This window comes from Centropristis striata, chromosome 1 (assembly GCF_030273125.1).
Source record: "Centropristis striata isolate RG_2023a ecotype Rhode Island chromosome 1, C.striata_1.0, whole genome shotgun sequence".
NCBI classification, from domain to species: Eukaryota; Metazoa; Chordata; class Actinopteri; order Perciformes; family Serranidae; genus Centropristis; species Centropristis striata.
This window is the reverse complement of record NC_081517.1, coordinates 37,843,948-37,868,257: the sequence shown is the minus strand read 5'-3', so window position 1 is coordinate 37,868,257 and position 24,310 is coordinate 37,843,948. Positions and strand designations below refer to the sequence as shown.

Below are 24,310 nucleotides of genomic sequence, written 5' to 3'. Positions count from 1 at the left end.
TTCTGTGTGTTGTGTTGTATTGCACATCTCATGTCATATATTATTAGATTAAATTGTCTTTTATTTTTATTTTGTGAGTTTATTGTTATTCAATTATGTATCTTGTATTGCATTGGATTTTTTGTTGTGATTCAGTTATGTAAAGCACTTTGGTCAACCTTGGTTGTATATAAAGTGCTCTATAAATAAACGTGACCTTGACCTTGACCTTGACCTTTTTGCGCTTGCCATTAATTGCATCCAAGATCAACAACTGTGTAGAAAAGAATCGACTAGAGCAAACAGCTCCTGTAAAACACTGAAATAAATGTAAACTATAACTGTCTTTGTTATAGTTTAGCATATGTTGGAAACATGAGGCCTCTGTTGATCCAACAGTTGAAGTCGACTTGCATGGGGGGATTTTATTGCTACACAACAGCTAATACATCAGTTTTGAAAACAAAGTTGGGGAAAATGTAAAAAAAACAATAACACATTTATCAATTTGACAGGACTCTACGCACGTCCAAAGGGTCTTGAAGTAATCAAGAAACACACAATGTCTTGATTCACACCAAATCGGATCAGAAATGCAAATCATGCAGTCCAATATGAATCCTGACTTTTATCCCAGAGGTTTGCATTCCTTCATAAAGACCTGTCATAGTTTGACTTTCACGCCTTGCCACAAACTGACTGCTTGGCTTTAGAAATGAGAAATATATTCCTCATGGCCCCTGCTGCTCCATGATGTTCTGTTGGGTCACTCTTTGTGTAACTTCAAACCCGACATTTAGAGAGAAATATAATATTAAATTAGCCTCTTAGTCATAGTTACCAGAACACCAAATCCTGTTTTCAGATGGGTGAGTTAAGCTCCATCACATCAAAAGACTTGTTGGGTTTTTCCAAAAATCCTTTTCTTTATATTCAATCATGTCTGAAGGTGTCAAATTTGTCTGTGTCCACCTACATAAAGGTCTGCTAGAAGAATCCTTTTTTTTTTTTTTGCGCAGGTCATTTTGAGGACATAATAACCTTGAGGATAAAGAATGAGAGTGAAATAATAAAGCAGCAGCATTTACAGATCTTTTCTTTTAGCTTTTGGCACTGAAAAACCAAACATCTCAGTGTAAACACAGTGTTTTCACGTTTGGCTAATCACCGAGGACAAAGTGTGAAATCGGTAATTATTACCGTAATGTGGCCCACACCCACTCTCGATGCTTGGTCCCAATAGAGAACAATTGATGTACTGATCGAGAAAACCCCTAATAATCCATGAATGACATATGAGCAGATATTCTCAAAGGATATAATAGGTAACTGCTGCACATAGTGTACAACAGTTGCAGCTGAAAATTCAATTAGGAAACGTGTGGTCTCCAAACGTCTGACTCAAAATATCCTGGAGTGAGTTTTCTCTCAGGTTGCAACACTTCTTGTGGTCACAGTAAACCCTGGAAGGAGTCTGAGGTTTAGGTGAGAATACACTTCAGCGGAGGTCACTTACTAGAGCTGTCTATGTCATCTAAACCAAAATGAGAAGCTTTAAATAGTTATTTTTAATTGGAGGAGTATAGGGATCCTGAGGACAGATTAAGTCATTTAAAATCATATAACCACCATACAGGACACTGTGTAATGGACAATCAGGTGTTAAAGCACTTGTTGGAGACTTTTTGTTTCCTCAATCTACATCAGAAGAATAATGGCACATTGAAAGCGTTGTGAAGCACCCTAAAAACAGTCCTGCTTTCAAAACTGCAGTTCATATCTATACTGCACTGTTTAATGAAGAAAAGTAGCAGCAGCAGCAGCATTCTTTCTAATGGCCAGGAGGGGTCGACTCTACTGGTGGAAAAACAAGCCAGATTGCATAAATATCTATGAAAAAGATTTGCAATAATTTTCCTCACAAGTTTATGTTCTCAATCATTAGTTTCAAGTCTTCTTCAATACAGTATAATATCCATTTTTGTGAAGTACTCATTTTGTGGAAAATAGACAAAGGGGCAGCTGTGGTACAGTTGGTTGGCCACTGATCGGAAGGTCACTGGTTCGATCCCCGGCCATGGCAGCCTATATGTGGAAGTATCCTTGAGCAAGGTACCCAAATTGCTGCCAATGCTGTGTTCATCAGTGTATGAATGAATTCCTTGCATATAGGGTAGCCTCAGGCATCAGTATGAATGAGTGAATGAGTGCCATCTGTAGGTGCTTTAGCTGGTTGCAAAGACTAGAAAATACATACAAGCTCTATATAAATGCAGTCGATTTATATAGCACAGTATGGTTTAGGACTATTTTGTGATTGACAGGTCACCACCACAGTGCACTGTGTGTTTTCTCCTTAGAAACCCTTTTTCATGTGTTTCAGTGTTTTCACTCTTTCACTTATTCATCCTTAACCGCTTCACAGGGCAGACATATAGAGACAGACCATCATGCTCTCATTCACTCCTACGGGCAATTTTAGAGTCACCAATTAAACCTCTGGAGTCCATGAAAGCACCTGCACATTACTTCTTCATGACGTGAAGACATAAAAATGAAGCAACATTGAGCCTTGCCATTAGCTTCCCTCTAAAGTTCTGGCTTGAAACTCCATGCCAGATTTTTTTTTTGATGATATTCAGCCAAGTAAAACTGGAGATAATGTCAAATATATTTAGTATAAAATTTTGAACTAGATATTATCCTAATTTTATGTTATATGTTATATATGCAACCTGTATTCATATTTGCAATATTTAAAATTCTGTGTTTTGAAACATAATTTTCAAGATCAGATTTTATGTTTCCTTTGTTTCTTTTGGGTTCAAAATTTTGTTCAAGTAAGTCAAAGTTAAAAATTAATTATCAGGACATATAGGTGAGGTAACGCTGAAAAAACTGATACCAACATGGCATGGTAAAGACTTTTCAACAGATTTTTTAACAGACCTAGCCGAAGATTTCAGAGGGTTAAACCTAAGTGCATGTTTTTGGACTGTGGGAGGAAGCCGGAGTACCTGGTGAGAACATCGCTACTAACAACTACACCGTGTAGTGCACTTAGATTGCCTGAAAAATAATATTGTTTAGTGTGGTTGTACTTAAAGACACTCTAAGGAGTTGGCTGTTAATTTTGAATAATGGATGCACCTTGCTAATCAAGTTAGCTGATAACTTAGTATACTCCTCCTACACTTCGGAGAAGCAGAAAAAAAGCTTTATGTTGCACTTCAAGTCACTAAATCTTTACGTTTTTTTTACAAAAAGTTTATGTTGAAGTTTATATATTAGTGTGAGACAACATAATGTTCCAAAATTCTGTTTAGTTTTGCTAACAAGTAGCAAAAACATACTGTCAATGATGTTGCTTTACATTCCTGTTCCAGTTTGAACTTTTTATAATTGATCCGACAATAACTAGACAGACCGATTAGCAATGTGCATGTGTGAATGTGAATTTCTGAGTTCCAGGCCTGCCCTATGAGGCATTTATTTAAGAAAAAAACAACTACTGGTATGCAAAAGCTTTTGTTTTTATCCTCTCCATGACACTTGGGAACCTTATGGCAAAACAGATCTAAGAAATGCCCAGTTGAACATGTGCACAAGAGCATACACTACATTTTTGGAGTACTCAGACAGTAAGCACAAGTTGTGCGCGATGGTCGGATTTGACCCGTGACAGATGTTTTTGTAAAGTGGATGGCCTTAATTACTGTTGATGTAACATTAGAGGCTCTGGTGCACAGCTCTCTGTCTGTTTCTTCTGTGTAGTTTGATACTTCCGGAGGTGGGCAGACTTTTTCTTTCAAGGAGACAATAAAACAAAGCACATGGCACTGGCATCACAGAGCCCAGACTGAGGGCCAGGGGATTGAGAGCTGGTACTGAGTACCATCTAAATAGCCTCTGCAAAGAGCTCGAGAACACGATCTGTTTTTGTTGGGCTTTGTAAAATAACATCCCTGTTTCATCTCCTGCTCATTAAAATGCCCAGGACTAGATGAAGTGGGAAGCAATGATGCATGCTCAAGTCCGGTACTGCATGTCCTTTATAGTTATAATCCTCAAAATGAAAGCACAAATCAAGCAAATGTGCCTCAGGAGAAGAGGCAATACTGGTGAATTAAAGCAGAAAACAATTGTACTGATTAACTTCCCTTCCTGGACCATGACTGCTTGTATTTTAGAGGTCAAATAAAGAACAGATTGTCATACGACAGACACTTTAAAAGTATTTTCAAATCCCTTTATTAAACATCTTCAAAGCTTTTACTTCCATTCATCGCCCTCCTGTTTCTCAACACCACCGTTGCCATTGCTGCTGATGACTGCCAAGTAAACATGGAGCTATTTCAAGCAGCTCTGTTTTTTTTAATTTATTTTATTTGATTCCACTGTTGCTCATGGTTTGAGCTTTGCACACTCCCTTGCCTGCGACTTCAAAGGCCGATCCCTTGTAGGTTGCAACAAACTGGCCGTCTGTGCGTAGGTCCGGCTGAATCTGCTCCCACACCTTCTTTTTGGGATTCAGCTCTTTGTCCGGTTCACCTGCAAGAGAAGTCAGTTTGATGCATTAGAAACTCCTCTGCTCCTCTGCTCACACATGCAGGATTTATGGATCCAGTGCTAAAGTTTTATGAACTTTTTGCAATGTGTCACGTCCTTGCATAACCTCCTGAAACACTGCTTTAATATCTTCATGCTAAGACACATTGATAGATGACTTTTTACTTTCCTTCACTGATTTTTCATAGTCAGCATACACCGATACGATCTGTGTAATAAGCCGAAGCCAATACAAATTGTGAGCAAATGACCGTGATTTATCAGGCCAATTTGAATTTTATGTCTCCCAAGTGAAATGTGAATAGTTTGACTTTCTATCATGTTCTATTAGAGTTTCAGCTTTTTAAAAAACTGCCATTTGTTCTCAGTCATAATTCAAAACATCTAAACTGAACTTCTCAGAATCAAAATATGCATCAAGGGAAAACAATTCAGCGAGGTTCTCGTTTCACGATGCCTTTTGTTTTTGATGTTGCCCGGCATTTGTGAAAAATCTGAGCCGGTACTGGCTGGCTTCTGTCTGGTGTCAGCTTTTTCCTCTCTGAACAACCATCTCAGCGTATGAGGACGCAAATGTGTTTCATTTCCCAACGCTGCCATTTCTGCCGCTTTATGACCCAAGAGTGGCAACAATCAGTTTTGATCAGAAGCGTGAAAGAGGTTTTGATGAGCAACTTGAGCACATTCTTAAGTTCAAGCAGAAGTGCTGGGCCCCATTAGTTGGGGAAATGTGGGCAATTACAACCATGTACTCACACCAGCAGTGGATTGGCTGTAATTGAATCTGCACTATGGTGCTTTGGTGGGAAAATAGAGGAAAAATGTGTGAGAGAAAAAAACTTCCTTTACCTCCTATTTTCCATTATGTAGCCATGTTTCCACTGCATGGTATGGCCCTGCTCTACTCAGCTTGATTCCCTTTTGGTACCAGATCCATTTCTCTTTTGTTTTCCACTGTGGACAGTACATTCTCAGCTGATCTCCACAAGAGGTGGGCAATATATACCGTCTATGATAATATCATTAACATTGTTTTGACAATGTGCGATTTTACATATTTAAGTATTTATACTATCTCAAAAAGAAAACAAACGAAAGGGTAACTTACGCTTTACATTAAGGTCCTTGTAATAACCATTAATTAACAAGTAATAAGGCCCTTGTAAGTCCTTACAAGATGCTTATTAATATTATTGTGTGTTTATAAGCTTATATAAGTGTTAATAATGGCATTACAAACACCCATGACTCACCCATTATGTCTTTGCCATGCCTTTATTAATCTTATTTTGTTTGCTTATTGATATTAAAATATACTTTATTGCTCATCTATTATAAGTCAACTATAAGTTAAATATGCTTTTTGCAACTATCGGATCTAAAGCGCGAACAATGCCTTATTACTTGTTAATTAATGGTTATTAAGGACCTTATTATAAAGCGTTACCAACGAAAGGCGCATAGATGGTAGAGGAGAGGTGCATGGAAGTCCTCATTTGCCAAATTCGAGCCTCAGAAGCCAATCAGTGGGCAGGATTCAGTCATGTGACGATCAGGTGATAGATAGTCTCACATGGAGGAAATAAGCATGAATCTTACGTCTCAGGAACGACTTCAGCGGATGATTTAGTGGCGAAGCATGGGTCTACCTCACTAGCCTGGAAATGGTTTGGTTTTGGCCGGACTGACATCTGTTAAGATAACGTTATTTACACGATATTTTGAAAAACTGTCACCATTAAGAGCAGCTTAAAGACCGAATAATTTTAACAGCTTTTTTTTTTGGTAAAGAAATCACATTTAAAGATATCATCAGATTGTTGTTATCGGAAAATTTTGAGAAACAATCAAGATATTGTTGTGACATCATCTTAAATGAGACACTCACTGGAGCCAGGAATGTCTGAGTCTTGATGCCCCTTGTACAGAAGTTTACACCATAGTTTTGCTGGCTCAAACGTTTTTACGGTTGTTGACAGAAGCCATTTAAAAATCGTGGGTTTGTGCAATCAGTGTATGTGAACCAAATGTTGCTTTTTTCCTTACCTTGAAAACATAATGGTTAATATTAAGCATTTCCCAAACTTTCAAGACTTCCTATAAACCCTGTCAACAAACAAGAACTGAAAACCTCATCATCATCCAATCCTGTCTTTGTGCCATCCTGCACTCCTTCTGTTCTCACTTTCCAGAGGATGGTTTGAATAGCACTCTTTTTAATGTAGAATCCATAAAAATGATTCTGGCCCGAGAGAAACCCTCATGAATCAAACAGCTTTCAGAGTGGCTGGGACATGTGTATTGCAGGGATAAAAGTCTCGACTGATGCAGCTGGGCGGTGAGCCACAGATCCACCTTCATTATATCCTCTGCCTCACTCTTTTTTTTTTAAAGGGAACTCTTATTTCTTTCTTATTGTTCTCAGAAGAATATGAGAATTACAAGACCATAACCACTAATCAGCCTGGCAAACTTCCATTATAAATGTGAATTTCACAACCAGGAAGACTTAAATCAGAACCACACCAGCCTGTAGGTGGTGGTATTTAATTTGAGGCCTAAGTTATTAGAGGCTGTGTTTCAAACACTTCACAGGAGGGACTGAGACTCTTGTACGGTCTGGTTGGTGTGTACATTAATAAGGAATACGGTTCACACAGTCTTTTTCCAAACCCATTTCAATTAGTTGAATTTAAGACACTTACTGTAGGACACTAATTCTTCCAACTGATTATTAAACAAATGGTGGATTACATTCCTAGCAATGAGCGTTGATTAGTCAGTCAAATCAGCAGTCACAGGCCATTTAGCCACCACCAAACACAAGTAAGGAGCCCTTCAATGAGAGCTTTCAGTGGGGCCTGAGAACGCATCACAACGAGTGTTGTTTCTGGCAATGAGAAGGATAAACAGCCTTTTCCTCAAGTCAGAGGCTATTCTGTTGAAACTAGGCTGGGAAAATCTGTTTAGAGGGTGCAGTGAGTGGGTGCTGGTACCTGGAAAGCCCTGGAAGGTAAGTCTGTCCCCTGGTACCGATCCACTCGGAGGGTCGAGGATTTCGACCTTGTCTGGCGAGCTGGCACACATGACCATAGCCTGGGACACCACTCCTCTCATCTTGGCTGGCTTCAGGTTACACAGCAGGACTGCCATGCGGTTTTGCATCTGCAAGGGGGGGGGGGGGGGAGACAGAGAAGAAAAACAAATTATACCCAATTGAGTAGAAGTAAGAAAAAACACCTCCAGCTGATCTGATAGAGAATTTCATAATCCAATCCAAACAACCATGCCAATTCAAGTCGCCTAATTTAAATTCACTTTGTCCGAGGTTTATGGTTTGCCTCATTTGATAAACCAAAGTGAGCAAACAGGAAAACTTTAAACTGGAGCCTGGAGACCCTTTGCGGCTTACCGAAATCTAAGAAGAAGACCAGAGGCAGTTTCTGCCAAAGGCTGAGAAAAAGAGAAATCCAGCATTCCATGAGATGATGAATACCAGATCTTAGAAAATAATCATACCTTTTTTTTTTGAGGTATTGTTGCATAAATCTAAAATCACTCTCTCAGGGTTTTGGTTGTAGTTTTCATTATTCATCTTGAGTCAGGGATTATATGTGAATGTTCCGTAACAGTATTTACAAAACAAACTGTTGGTCTTAAGCAATACTTTATGGGCAGTGCACTGTGGACATTATATTATGATTAGTCGGTCTCAGACTCATATTGATCTTGGATAACAACCTATTGTTTATCCAATAGACACTAAAGAGTACTGCCATAAAACCCATTATGCATTTCCTGACATATTTCTCTCCTGCTTGCTTGACAGAAATAAGTAATGGCCCATACAAACGAGACAGTTAGCAGGAAAGTAAAGTGAATAACTTGATTTTAGACTGAGAAATGACTGCAGACGGGAGAGCATTTCAGATTGTGCTGCAAAATGCCACTGCTGCAACATTTTAAGAAGCTAAATATTTGTTTCTGTCCTACATCCAAGTATTTTTCCTTATGTATAAGAGCTTTTTCTGGCAAAGCCGGGCTGGGTTTGTTACACATGATTTCAGCAGGCAGGCACATGGTTCCATTTATATACACTGTCTGAATACAGTATAATGCAGAAGTGTGATGCACAAAGGCTCAGACTCACAAATACTGAAGACCATAAAACTAATTCACAAATGAGTTTTCCATAAATGTGCAAGCAAAATAAACATTAAATTTCAATGGAAATCCTGAATTCCCAGCATGAAATGTTCTAAGCAGCACTGTGAGGGAGCCATTCATGTATAAAAGCTTGTGTGTCTAGTTAAAACAACTCTCAAATAGCATCTCTGCAGGGATTCATAATGTGAAGACGAAAATTTAATTTGTATTGAAGTTGAAGTAGGCAGGCAGATGTTGATTTTGACATCTTGCAACCTGGCGCCTCATTTAAAAACAAGTTTGTTTCTGTCCCTCACACTGCCTCTCCCTCCCTCCTCCCTCTATCTTATTTTTACCCAGGCTTCTCTGTACTGGACTCTGGGCCGTCCAGAAATCTCTCTCTTTATTCTGGCTGCTGGTGAATACATGTTGGATGATTGGAGAGCCCCCTGAGGCAAATTTGTGATTTTTGGCTTTATACAGTAAACAAAACTGCCTTGATATTCCAGAAATGTCCTAATCACACTGTGTACAGCTACTGTACCTGGTCCAGAGGTATGTGCTTGACCAGCCCGCTGACCACTGTCCTTGGAGAAGCTTCTCCCACATCGACCTGCTCTACGTACAGACTGTCAGCATCTGGGTGCTTCTCTGCCGTGATTATACGTCCGACACGCAGGTCCAGACGAGACACGTCCACCTTGGCATCTTCTTGGCTGGGGGCGGCCGGCTTCTTCTCTGCCTTCTCCCCTCCTGGAATACAAGAAAGGCACATAGTGTTATGCATTGCCTTTTTATATCATTTTACTATTTCTTATGTATTTGTTTGGTTATGTATTGTCATTTTAGCAAGGGCAACAGTCCGTTTTGATTGTTCGCCTATAACTGGCATCATATCCTTTGTGCATACAACTGCATTTTGGTTGTCTGCCATCAACGGACATAAATTGATTCTTCATCCATTTATTGCCACATTTTTATGATGCACTTTTTAGGTCTTGGTCGTTTTCAAGTTATTTTTTTTATTTTATTTAACCTTTATTTAACCAGGGAATATCCCATTGAGATTAAGAACATCTTTTTCAAGGGAGCCCTGGCCAAGAGGCAGCAAACACAAAATACAGTTACATATTTACATAACATAACCTTAAACACATCATGAGAAACAAGTGCATGTTGTGGAATTGGCCTCAATAACTCTTAGTTTGGATTTAAAAGTGCTCAAAGAGACAAAGTCAGTTAATTTCCATTCTTGTTGCCGCATATTCCAGCATAAGGTGCAGAGTAAACAAATGCCCTTTTACCGAACTCTGTACGAGCAGAAGGGACAGAAAGCAACAATTGATCTTGTGAACGAAGAGAATAAGATCCTGCATTACTCACAGTAATTAAGCTGCAAATGTACGAAGGCAGCAGTCCCAATGTTGCCTTATAAATGAAGGTATACCAATGACTAGCCCTTCGAGTGGCCAGAGCAGGCCATCCTACCCGAGAGTATAATTCACAATGGTGAGTGGACATCTCACAGTTAGTAATGAACCTCAAAGAAGCATGATAAACACTATCAATCATTCTAAGACATTTAGCAGCAGCATTCATGTAGAAAAGATCTCCGTTATGAGAGCAACTAGCTGAGCAAATGTTAGCAGCAGCTCAGCTCAGCCCATCAGGGAAGTTCTGTCCGCATACAGGGTCGTAGAAACACTGATTTTTAATGTGAAACCGATTTATTCTGCGTTTTTACTGGTTTTAATCACCGGGTCTGTTTGTGACCTGAGCAAATAATTAGTCTTGGGAAATAACCTCCATAATCATCCTTTTTCTAAAAAACAATTACTATGTTAGTCTTTTTGTCTTAATTCAATAGTATAGCTGGAGATTGACAGGAAAGAGGTGAGGGAGGAAGGAATCCTAACAGGGAGAAGCTAACAATGACGGCAATGGGGGTGAAGGGAACAACTCCGATAATCTAAAGCTACATTACTTCACCATGTCAACAAAGTCTGTTTTTTTATTGTTTCGTTTGAGACGCCCCTAGTGGCAAAAAAATGCCATAATACTGCGAGTTAAATTTGCAATATCAAAATGAAACTCGTATGCTTGTTGGACGTTTGCGTTGGATGCACTTCGAGGCCAGAAAGTCAGACGGTAGCTATCCATCATGTGTTGAAGAAAGGCTCGCTGTAGAAAGGCATCTGCGAAAGTTTTCATGCTATTATTTCTAAATGTGCATGATATTAGCGGAAATGTTTGTTTTAAAGCACTGAGAGTATTTCTGCCAACTGGTATGGTTCCAAGGGAAATTATAAAAAACAAATCAGAGTTGAAACAATACTGGGCATCTGTCTGGAATCTGATTTAATTTCCTCCCATAAATGAAAACAAAGCCCACCAATGACAAGCCTCAGGGTTGCATGCAGGGGCATGCGTTTCAAGTGACCCATGCATGAATAAAAAAATAAATAAAAGGACAAGACAACTTACTTTTTCACATCTTCCCAGAAATATAGAAAGACATACCTTGACTAAATGACAATACCAATACCCACTTTTGGCTGAGTGCTACATGATCCAATAACATAAGAGAATAGCAGATGCTTCCTGCTGAGAGACAAAGTACCTTTCACTCGCCTGCTTTGCTTACATTCATTCCAGTGGGTTGCACTGATCAAATGATCACACAGTCTTTAATCATTCCCCTGAGCCAACACCAGCTCTGACAAATATGAATTCCAACCCCTGCCTTTGATATTCAACATCTCTCCTCTGTGTAATCAATGCTCTGCTGTGGTGACAGCACAGCGACCTAACATTACCCACTTTGGGTTTGTAGACTAACAAGTGGTGACTGTTTGAATGAGGTGAGAACCCGGTTACATTAAAGCCTGAAATAAAGAATTTAACACGTTCGACACCTTATAAAGAGGAAGAAGTACCGCTCATTAACAGCTCCTAACATCTGGATGTAAGAAATGCCAGACACGGCAATGAATTTGTCAGTGTCTTAAAGCTTGTTTCTAAATTATAACCCCATAAACACATCCAGCGCTAACTATTCCCCATCAATGCATGACATGTTCCTCTAATTATTCCGGATAACTTATTGCTGACACAGACTTAAAGTTTTGAGGGTTTTACTGAAAATAATTGAATTCTGTCACGGGGATTTTCTTGTTTTATATTCAGAACTTATCATGAATGGAGAACTCTTTAACACCATTATATGTGACACACTGGGATGCTTTGGTTTTATGATCGGGCTCTAGGATGACGCACATCCACAAAATATTAAATCATTTTGGAATTGGGTGTAATTATTGGTGATGGACAAGGACATTGTATCGCACACGTAGCTTATTATAAATCATAGAACTTTGTAACAAATGAGGCAAAAACTCTTCCAACTGTGGCGCAGAGATCTTAGATCCATTAAAAGGCAAGTCAATCGCCGCATTACATTCATTATCACCTGATATTAGAAATGCAAGTGGAAAAACATGTTTGGAGACGCTCAATTGACTTTTTCAAGAATCGAGCTGCATCTGTCATACTGTTGATGGAAAAACCAGGATCTTAAGCAAGTTTCGAAAAAGCAATAATGATGCTGATGAAGACCAAATATACCCTGCAGTGGTGTGAGGTCACTTTTATGGCTTTAATATGGTCCATCCTGCAATCAAAATGAAATATATAACACTAAAGTTGCTATATGACATATTCTAGAGAGGTTTAATTACATTTATTGGCTGTGAAAACTTCAAAGGATTCATAATAAAAACCCTGCAATGTGTTATCATTTTCGTTCTCCAGCTGTTACCTTTCTTCTCTGGCTTCTTCTTTTTACTCTCGTCTTTGGGAGGGGGGCTCTGGACTGCAGCAGCAGGGGAGGCAGAGGGTGCTGGTCCAGAGGGAGCGGAGGGCTTCGAAATGCACTCCACACTGTTGTCCCCCAATGGCATGGCCACTGACGGCACTACAGGAAGAAACACAGGCACTAGGTCAATAGAAACAAGTGATTTAATTGTGGGTCATGGCTACTCTGAAGGCTAGTTCGGAGGTTTCTTTGAAGACTCTCTCATTGGTTAGTTTTTATCTACAAATCTATTCTTGGGCCGCTCCCTTCATATCTGTGTACATATATGTGTCGAAACCAAACTCAATGTGATCTTCGCTCTCAAAATACTGTACAGATGTTAGCTGTGTTTCCACTATAGTCGAATACCCGGAATGAGGAGGGTCTCCCTCGCCGAAAAGCCCCTAAATTGTATGTGAGACACACCCAGCGGCCGTTTGAGCGGGGTTTTTTTGGCCCCGTCGAAGAGCAGGGCCCTTTTTCTCCTCTGAAAAAAGCCTGGTTGCTGATTGGATAGAACGGTAAGCGGGATGTGACGCAGTACTCGACGCCACAACAACACGGGCCAATTTTTAAAAGCCGGCGATGTAGCGAGAGGATTCGTCTCCTCTCGTCCTTAATCATCGCCGCCATGTGTACGAACAAGAAACAAGCAAGCTCTGTTCCTCCCATCTCGGTGGCTCCTTTCTTATTGTTATGTTTGGCGTGTCTCCTGTGTTAAATCCGTGACGTATGTGACATCACGGTCGAAACTGTCGCTAACCGATTACGTGACGATCGAAAACGTCACCTCCTGAAAATAAACTCCTGAAGACCCAGCTCTTCAGAGAGCATCTTCTTCCTAGCACCACATGATAATTCTGCTCCTCAAAGAATTGTCACTAGCACTTATTGATGCACTAATAATTATTGCAGTATACCTTGATTGTTTGTTTTTACTCTTCCTGTAAGTCGCTTTGGATAAAATCGTCTGCTAAATGACTAAATGTAAATGTCACCTCCGGAGTAAATCCCTTTTGGGCCTATTTTTGTGACATGCCGAGTGCGCGGTCATTTGAAAGGGTGTGGCCTGAAGCTTTCCCGGCTGACACTTTTTTCCCTAATGGAAATGCGCCTGTCGGTGCCAAGAGTGAGAACTGAGTAAGGTAAAAAAGCTTTTAATTACTCTGCCCCTTTGTCCTGGAATAATTTGCAAAAGGACTTGAAACTGTCTGAGCTGATCACAATCAGGGAATTTAAATCGATTTTAAAGGACAAAGAAATCCCATCCATTAGCCAATGTGACTGCTCCATAGAAGCTGGCTACTGATGCTCACTCAGTGTTGTTGTGATGGCTGGATTTGTATTTAATGTCTGTGATTATTGTGTTTAATGTTGTAACTTGTCTCTTTTATATGCTGCCTTATTGGCCAGGTCTCTCTTGAAAAAGAGATTTTTTTTATCTCAATGAGGATTTTTACCTGGTTAAAAAAAAAAAGGAGATATACATTCTCTTTGACCACCGAGTTTCTCTGCATGTAGTTTCCAAAATCCCAGCCATGAACTTAGCAGCAGTGCTGTGAAAGAGGTAATTTACATCACAAATACACAAGATCCACTGCTTTATAGTTGCCCCATTTCACACACAGAGCTGGTTGCTTCAACACAGCTCAATGAAATGATACAGAGGGAGCTTTATTTACACACCCAGTGGGAGGACTGCTCTCCTGATGCAAACAGTTTGGATGGGAAAATGACAGTGTCCCAGTTGATGGAAACAAGGAAATGGAGCCATAAAGTAGGGAACAATGTCTTACAATAACTCTCCAGAAAAAAATAACCCCTCATTTAAGGCGCCTGATGTTTGAATTCCTACAAAATCGAGTGCCCGTGTCTGACAAACATCGGTCTGCAGGCACACCACCGTCGCCATAATGCTTTTAATTAACTTAATTCTATGTTAGGACCTGAGATCAGGACCTTTCCCGTTTACCTTGGAATTACGGGCAACGACCTCTTAAACTCTTGACATTCCTGCTAAGTCTGCTCTAAAAGGTTTATGACAGTGAGAACCAACTTTTTACACTCTATATGACGATATCGCTTACTGTATGTACTTAGAGTGAGGTTAAATGGTTGCATCATTATATCAAATTAAGGTACTGTAGATGTGTTGTGCATTATTACCTCCAACAGGAGGTCAGGTTTTTTTGTTAGTGTGTAAGCAGGATAAGAGAAAAACTTCTGGCTCGTTTTTTCTATGAAACTTGGTGGAAGGCTGCAGCATGGGCCAAGGAGGAACCCGTTACATTTTGGAGCAGATGTGAATCACAGGGCAGATAAATACATTATTTGTCACTTTTGTTGACATATCAAGATAGGACGTTAGCTCGGCAAAGTATCTTTAGTGATATTCCAATCCCTGGAAACTTTGGGATCTCAACTAGAATTTTAAAGTAAAGACACACTAATCAAGATTGTTGCTCGGCCTGGGCGGTATGGACCAAAAGTCATATCCCGATATATTTAGGCTGAATATCTATAGACGATATAATCCTGATATTTTTATCGCAAAGTGAGAGCAAATGTTCAGTCAAAGCCAAATATGACATGTCACAAGTAGTGTTATTGAAACTGTTAGTGAACATAAATACTGTATAACAACAGTATCACAGTATCTTTTTTTCAAATCAAAGCTCCATAAAGTGCACATTTAAAAAAAAAAAACTTAAATAAAAATAGCCTATGAAATAAAATAGGCCAATCTTTTTCTGAAATAAATATATTTATATGTGAAAAGAATAACAAACATTACAAAAGGACTAAATATGACAAACCCTAGTAAGGACAGCATTTATATATAAAAAAAGAAAAAAAATGATATAGTTCAATTCCAAATCACATTAAAAAATAGGCCGATATATTTTTTATATCAATATATCACCCAGCCCTAATTGTTGCATTAAAAAAAGTGAAAATTAAAATGGAGAGACTTCTGACCCTAACTTAGCAACTAGGTGGAGAACAAAATGAAGCATTTGGCAGCTAAAGAGACAGATATTTGAATTAGGAGTTGGTGGAGACCAAAACAGAGCATAAAGGAGAGCAAATATAGCCAGAAACAGAATACCTAACGAATGTTGCTCCATGTATGCTGGATGTGTAAATATGGACTACTTGCAATCATGTTTGCCATAACAACTTGATGAGGTGATAATATGACAACCAAAGTGGATCTACTGTCAATTCTGAGGGTTTGAACAATGCTCGTCTTCATACTTGTTGTCAACTTAAAATGCTGCTAGAGCAAAATTTCATGCTGAACTTCATTGGTCACAGTTCTTACTCCTTGGTTGCAGAACTGTTGTTTTTCTCAAGGCATTATTGTATTTGTATCCAAGAGTTTGTTCTTTTCATCTCAATAACAAATCAGCAAAGCTGCCTAAAATTCCTTTCAAAAAAAGCTTCATATTTATCCATGTTGTGATTAAGGCATGTGATGCCACCTTAAAGCCATTGAAAAGAAACCCCAAAATATAAACATCACAATTAGATACGATGTGTGGAAAAACATCGTCTCGGGTGTATTGGAATGCATTCCTTCTACGTTCCAACACTAACATATTGAGTCTTTTTGAATAAGGTTAAATTGCCAATTTTTTCCAGTTCGCCTTCATTCCTGCAGCGTCTTTTTCTGGAACGCATTAAACGTGTGTTAATGATCCGTTTGCCCTTGAATGTCAGCGTATGTCAGACGCACAATAGCTGACAGACATGCTGCCCACATCACTCTAAAGGGGGATTCTTGGAGCACTATGGCTGCTATTAATAACAACAAGATCTGGTTATAATGGGCGGAGGCGAGAATGCACAAGATGTTATCATTGATAGCACAAACCAAACAATGTTATAATGAGCAACAACTGACATCAAATGCTCCGATGTCATGGGCACGCAACTGCCTCTATAACTAGATATAAATGATAACAACATCAAGGACTTTTCTTAAAAAGACAAACAAACATTTGATCTGCAATGAAAGTCTTTGCTGGGAACCAAACTCAACATACCTCCCCTCTTCTTCTCTTTTTCCAGCAGCTGTTTTTTTAGCTCCTCGATGTCATTCTTCAGTTTGGCGTTCTCCACCATCAGTTTCTTCTCTTCTCTGACACTGGCTTGGACGCCTGCAGAAAATTCTTGTTAGCTCTCAGCACTGGAATACAATTTCACTGTCTCACAGGACATTTTAAGAAACTGCTGAACTAGAAAAGATATATGATCGAATAAAATACAGTGGCCATTAAAATCGACGTTGAGTGAGAGTTTAAAAGAAGCCATGAAATCAACTTTTTTGGATTTAAATTATAGGAAAACACTCAGTTTTTACACTTATGGAGTCATTTCTGGCAATACCTTTAAAGTATGCAATTATAAAAGATGATGGACAATATTTAAAGTGGAGCTTCTGCTCACATTACACATTGTTAAAATAAAACAGGTCACTACCTAATAACAACAATAACATGTATACAACCTTTATTATTTAGAAATGACCTAATGTCAAGTCAATGTTGATTTGAATGCCTTGTCTATAGGGTATAGAATATATTTGGCCCCACTTTTTATGAGTGAAACTGAAAGATATCTTTGGAAATTATCATCAGAATGACTTGTAAATTTAAGTGCACTTCTCCATAACTGGGGCCTCAGGTTTCATAAAACTGCAGGTAGTCCAACGGGGATTTCACTCTTTAATCTCTGAGACTGGCTGAAGAGCTGCTGACGTACATGATTCACAAACATTACGTCACTCTTTAACCCAATACCAAAACTCTTTATAAACTACCCCTGGGCATAGAACAAGGACTTTTTGCATTAAGAAGTAGCCTTTCTAACAGTGGCGAACTCAGACTGTTTGAAGGGCAGGGGCGAAAAAATAAAAAGGGCACATTCTGCACTCATTCTGCTTTATTGTATAAAGGGGAACCCTAGAGGGCAATCAAGTTTTTTCATGTGTAAAGGGCAGCCAATAAGGCACTTTCTCTCATTTTCACCACTCTAGAGGGCACTTTAGCGCACTTTTTTTAACCATGGAGGCATTTTTAACCCCCCCCCCCCCCCCCCCCCCCCCCCCCTGCCCCCCTGAGTCCGCCACTGCTTTCTAAACAAATCTGTGTACCCAAGTATACTTTTTCTTAGACTGTGTCACAATGAATTGGCCCCTAATCAGCTGACAAAACATTCTTTAGGCCTATAAAAGCGTCTTTAGTGTCCAGTCGTGTGTTTTCAGCGTCTCTTACTGGCTTTCTCCTTTAGCAGCAGGACTTGCTGTTTCAAGTACTCGATGATCTGGTCTGCCTCGGCCGCCCGCTGCTCCAGCCTCAACAAAGGATTGTGACTCGACATCTTAAACAAGGAGCGAGCTAAAAACCTAAGAGACAAAAAAAGACATTAAGCAATCTCAACATGACAAAAAGCTAGATATGAAGCTGTACAAGATATTTAGCTATATTTCAACATCATGAAATACAAACTGTAGGGGGCCAATCCTGCAATATCCTTCTGGGTTTTATAGATGGAGTATCTTTTATTTGTTTTTAATAGAGGCACAGGTTCATGCATCAAGCTCTCAAGTCCAGTGCTTATAAAGCTACCCTCAACTTTATTCAAGTGACACTAGCCATGTAAAAAGAGATGGTATTCCAAAGTATCGTGCAGAACATCTACAAAAATACATGTTTGGAGTTACAAGGTTTACATTCCAGTACAACTGCACCACAAACTACAGCCTCTAAAATGACCGCAGAGTTAAGTCAACTCCTCTCTGACCGTCTCTACAAAAACATTTTAACTTCAACAAAAGGTTGGTCTGTATGTGTTGCAGGGCTGTGATAGGACAGTAGAACACTGAACAGAAATTTCCTATTTTCTGAAACAAGGGTAACGCTTTATGATAAGGTCCTTAATAACCATTAATTAACAAGTAATAAGGCATTGTTCTCGCTTTAGATCCGCTAGTTGCAAAAACATAGTTAAGTTATAGTTAACTTATAATAGATGAGCAATAAAGTATGTTTTAATATCAATAAGCAAACAAAATAAGATTAATAAAGGCATGGCAAAGACATAATGGGTGGGTCATGGGTGTTTATAATGCCATTATTAACACTTATATAAGCTTATAAACACACAATAATGTTAATAAGCATCATGTAAGGACTTACAAGGGCCTTATTACTTGTTAATTAATGGTTATTACAAGGACCTTAATATAAAGCGTTACCATTAAGTCATAATATAATGTCGTAACTGCTTCATTAGTAAACACTTTCCTAAAGCAAAATTTAGACAATGTGGAAACAGTATTGGCTTTGCACTGTGGCTGCTCCTTTCTGCTCACTTTTGTATCACTATTGATGCCCTTTATGATATGTGCATGTGTTAAGTATGTCTGTGATGTGATTTTGAAATGCCTTTGTGATCGCTACAAACATATTTCCCCACAGAGATGAAAAAAATAATAATATTGCAATATGTCTTACAATAATCATATATACAATCATATATTTATGATGTAATGGTGATTTCCATGTGCAGCCCCACGGGTATAAACCATGTGCTTATTGTTTTTTCATGAATTTATTTTGACTGGTTGCCCAAAGCGACAAAATTTGACCTCTGTCCACGAGGCACGCTGAGACATAATCAGAAGAACATGTCCCGCTTTCTAGAGAAATGAGATGATAAATGTGCAAATTATGATCCCACAATCATGAACCTTGAATGTTTTTTTCATCATTTTAGTGTCAGAAAAAGAGTTCCAAGAACAATATAAACTGAGATAAAGAATATTTGTGACATTGTTTGTGTAATGGCAACTGTACAGCCTGAAAAATCATATGTGGATAAACTGACTGGATGTTCTTCTCAAAACTGGAGAAGTTAAATCTTATTTATTTTATTAACAAATGTATTCCATTCTAACTTTATAATGATAAAAAATATAGAAATCTACAATTTTGGATAAACTCACAAAAGCTGAATAATTTACACTTGGTGTTGTATAGATCGTAGCCTGCATGTTCCATAGAGCTGATTAGATCTGGTAACTGAATTTAATTCCCATTAGTAACCAATGTCATGTTACATTTTTTACGTTTATAATAAACCAAATTTCCTGGTTCAGATTTAAGTAACAGTCAATAACAGTCAGTCGATTTTGTAGAAAAGTCTTCATGTGAGTATCTAGTCCTATAAAAAATTAAACCAAAGGGACCTGACCAAGCACGTTGAGAATGAAAACGAGAGCCATGTGGAGGCAATCCTGACTCAGACTCGGAACCGAATAATAGATACGCTCTGAATGTCATGTACAGCACCTTTAAAGCATCAACAGTATATGCATTCAGTTTTGGAGATTAAGTTTAAAAGGAATCAGCCACTCTCCGGCCACTCAACCAAAACACAACTGGACACCAGTTTGGGGTAATCATGTTGCGCTCGGCAAATTACTTTTTCGAAGAAAGAGGAAAAGAAGGATTTTTACAAGGCTGAGGCATGGAGAAGAAAACTTCTTACACATATTACAGGGAGGCGCTGGAAAACAACAGCTGGCCCGAGATGAAAACAAAATGTTGGGGGATGAGGAAATTAGAAACACAAAAGAGCTGGATTTGATAAAATCAAGGATCAAAGCATTGCTTTTTGAGAAACTGAATTGATTTAAACAGGACCAGTGGTGGAGTAATGACAAGAGCCACAAAAAGGCTGATCTCATTTGGATAACCCCTGAAAATGGGTCCTGGGGCCGAGGTATGGTCTGCAGCATGAAGACATGAAGGGGTCATTTTTGCTTTGGATTTACAATGGAAACGTGTTAACAAAGTTAAAGTGACGTGGGCTTTCAGCAGCATTCAGGATGTCTAATTTTCTGGTCTAAATTGTATGGAAATTGCATATTCTTTGATCCATCTCCTTATGTGCAACTGTATAAATTTAGCAGGTTGACTGTGCTGATCAGGAGACAGCTGGAGCTCAACTGGAGAAGGCATCCGTCTTATCAGTTCCCTAAAAATAGACACGACTGGTTTGCTTAGTCATACAGTTCTCAACAGTCCATGCTAACACTTTATGTCTACTTCCGTTTTCAAATTAAAATATCAAAGCTAATACTGCATAGCCATACACAGGCTACACAGGTGGTTTGAATCAAATCTGTTACATTTAACCACCAGCTTTCTTTGGTATGGTGGTGGTGTGAGAGCAGACCCACAAGGGCACAAGTGTTTCCTCTTTTCATGCTCCATTCCCACAGTAAAAACATACTGTCGGAGGATACTTCCCTACCTGTCTGCCAACCAGACCATTATAAAGGAAAAGAGAGAGCAGTATGCCAGCACCACCTGAAGGCATAAGAAGGATCTACATGTTTTCACTGAAAAGACACCATGAGATGCATAGTTTTCAGCACCAGATGTACTCACTACTTTTCAGGAGACCTTTGCGCTCTTCCATTTCATATTTGCACTTTTAAATTGTTTTTTGGAATGCACAGATGAAGATAAATGTAGACATAACGGAGTGAAAAAACACAGACAGAAAACACTGAAATAATTGACAACCGTGTTTAACAGTTCTGAGGTGCATAACTATCAAATATATAACCCATTTGTGCCTGTAACTGAAATCTTGAAAGAGTTTTCTAGGCTTGCATAAGCACAAATCTGAATTTTTTTCAAAGTTAGCCAAACTGTTCGGCTGAAAAGTGATTTTTTCTTACAATTCTATAATCTAATCTTTGGGCACATGTGAATGATGTTTTTTGTAATATATTTAATTATATTTTAAGAAACAACAGTACTTCCAAGTCTCCACAGATAAATATTGTGTGATAAGAATATGACTGCATCTCAGAAAATACAAGAAGAGCGATCAAGTATTTTAAATTTATAAACTCATAACACTTTGAATATTTATGTTTTGCAAACATATGCAGTGTAAAAAAAACGTTTATATAGAAAACATCTAATAAAAACATAATGTGAAAGTTGTAGTTTTAGAAACTTGCCCCAACAATTTTTTTTTCCAGACAAATGTTGTGGAATGTGTCCTTACACTTATACTACAACTTATACTAAATATAGTTTTGGGGACACATGGGTCATATCAGTTCTTTAAGTAACACTGATTTAAATATTAAGAGCATAAAATGTAATAACGTCATGTTCGTGTTGCAATATTTTCTATTTCCAAATGCACAGACTTCTTACATTTTGAACAATGATTGGATTGGTTAGATCAGGGAGAGGAAATAATTGATGATCATTTTAAAAAGACGAATTATTATATAGCGGCATTGCAGATGTGTCCGATTTGGGATACAGTCTCTATACATATTCAAAACTTACAATATTTTAGACATTCCTTTAGAGGTAGACCAAAACATTGGCCGGCCGATATATCGGGCCGATATTTGTGTTTTTTACTTGTATCGGTATCAGCCGATACGTGTGTGCGTTCGCCGATCAATTAGCCTATTTCACTGAGCCAACAGCAACATCTGACATTCGCTGGTGAGCTGCTGCTGATACCGGAAAAAGAAAAACACATCAAATATGTGGATCATCTGAGGCGCTACCACCTCGAGGCCTATAAGAACATAGAAAAAGGAAAGGAATGTTTCTTTTTTTGTTTAAATTAAGACTTCTGTAACATTTGTTATCATTGTGTCATTTTTCTTATGTAAATGGAGGGAGAAAAGGCAATATCGGCTTCAAGAATCGGCCCCAAAAAAACGGCAGCACATATCGGGGATCGGTTAAGACTGACAAAATAATCGGCATCTGCCTTAAAAAACCCGTATCGGTCGACCACTACATTCTTTTAATTACTGGTATTGTCATTTGCTCATCAAATATTAGGATTTACGTAATTTGTTTTGATTCATCACATCAGATTAGTTTTGGTTCTGTTGTTGTGACATTCTCTCGAGTGTTATTGATAATGAAAACAAGTGTTGGCTGCAGTTACTAAGTTACCTATAACGTGAGCTAAAATAAGACAAAATACTACATAGGAATAAGGCATGGTAACATTTGAAAGTCACAGTGATCAAACAAGAACAATCTTATTTCACATTGGGGCAGTTCATATTAGGATTTTCTGATACTTTGATACTTTGATAATAAATTGCTCAACAAGGTGTAGATACTGAACATTAGTTAACGTTGTCAGGTAAATCAGTGATCTATTAGCCTGTGTTGTGTCCTTACTGGTTTCCGAACTAACTGGTTGCCGTACTGGTGTGTGCAGCTGTTTTCTGCTTCATTTAGCAGACCGTCACATATTTAATGAACATATACAGTCATGGAAAAAAATGATTAGACCACAATAGTTTCTCCCAGCTTTCTTGTTCATTTTAATGGCTGGTACAACTAAAGGTTTGTTTGAACAAATATAATGATAAAAACAAAAATAGCTGATAAGAGTTTAATTTAAGAGCTGATATCTAGACATTTAACATGGTTTTCTTGATAATGATTTTGGTTATAATCAATAAAAACATGGAAAATGCCTAGATATCAGCTCTTAAATTGACCTTTTATGAAATATTTCTGTTGTTATTATTATATTTGACCAAACAAATGTACCATTAGTTGTACCAGGCATTAAAATGAACAAGGAATTGAAGAAAACAAGGTGGTCTAATCATTTTTTCCATGACTGTAGAGGTGATGGTTCATGAACAATTAAATTGTGAGGTAGTGAATTTGAATCCAGCTCTAGCTGATCTTGCAAACATTATATTTCCATGCTTTCTTTTTATTTATAGGTGGCTGTGATGTAGTGTTCACTTATACAACAATATAATCCACAGTAGACAGGAGATGCGACCTGGAAAGCTGGAAATATGTGACGAATCTGCTAACTGAGGCAAAAGACAGCTGCACAAACGACAACATCAACCAGTTAGTGTGGAAACCAGTAAGGACACAACTATGGAAGTAAATCTGTGTCATCGGAGTTTGAAATAAAAAAGACATAAATTAATATTGCTCCTCCTTGGGTCCCCGGATGTTGCAGTTGAATTTTTTGCGGTTGAATTTTTGTGGTTGAATTTTTTTTTAGGTAAATTTTTTTGCGGTGGAATTTTTTGAGGTTGAATTTTTTGCAGTTTAATTTTTTTAGGTTGAATTTTTTGCGGTTGAATTTTTTTTTAGGTTGAATCTTTTGCGGTTGAATTTTTGTGGTTGAATTTTTTTGCAGTTGAATTTTTTTTTAGGTTGAATTTTTTTAGGTTGAATTTTTGACGTTGAAAAACATTCAGATACATAATTTCAACGCATAAATATTCAGTGCTAGAAATTCAACGTCTTTTTTTATTTCAAACTCCAATGACACAGATTTACTTCCATACACAACACCGGTTCAGCTCGCTCAACTACACTGGGACAAGAGAAAAAAGCAACTCGACTTTCTGCTCCCTCTCATGGAGCTACCAATGAATTATTTGTATACAGTAAATGGCAATGAACTGCTAGCTTGACGGTTGGTTATACGTTATTAACGGTTTACGAGCAGTTAGTTAAAGCAGTAAAATAAAAACACAGAGGTTTTATGAACTTACATGGACTCTGAGCAGGAACCCCAACACGTTTCAGGGAGAGCTGGGGGCTTGACAGCGGCTAGTCTTTGCTAACGTTACATCAGACAGACAGGCAGGCAGCTAGCAGCTAGCCGCAGATCCGCTGATTCAGGCCCCCGCGGTTAGATCTCAGCACCATC

At 38.4% G+C, this 24,310-nt stretch overlaps 1 protein-coding gene across 1 annotated transcript; it reads right to left on the bottom strand.

Annotated features, from left to right (window-relative positions):
* Window positions 1-4,214: 4,214 nt before the first annotated feature.
* Window positions 4,215-24,265, bottom strand: aimp1a (aminoacyl tRNA synthetase complex interacting multifunctional protein 1a). The gene is made up of 7 exons (XM_059341437.1): window positions 24,153-24,265; window positions 17,827-17,957; window positions 16,597-16,710; window positions 12,512-12,667; window positions 9,239-9,447; window positions 7,545-7,713; window positions 4,215-4,530 (listed from the first exon to the last, which is right to left on the bottom strand). Coding segments are annotated over exons 1-7 (948 nt in total). The 5' UTR covers window positions 24,155-24,265; the 3' UTR covers window positions 4,215-4,363.
* Window positions 24,266-24,310: the final 45 nt, after the last annotated feature.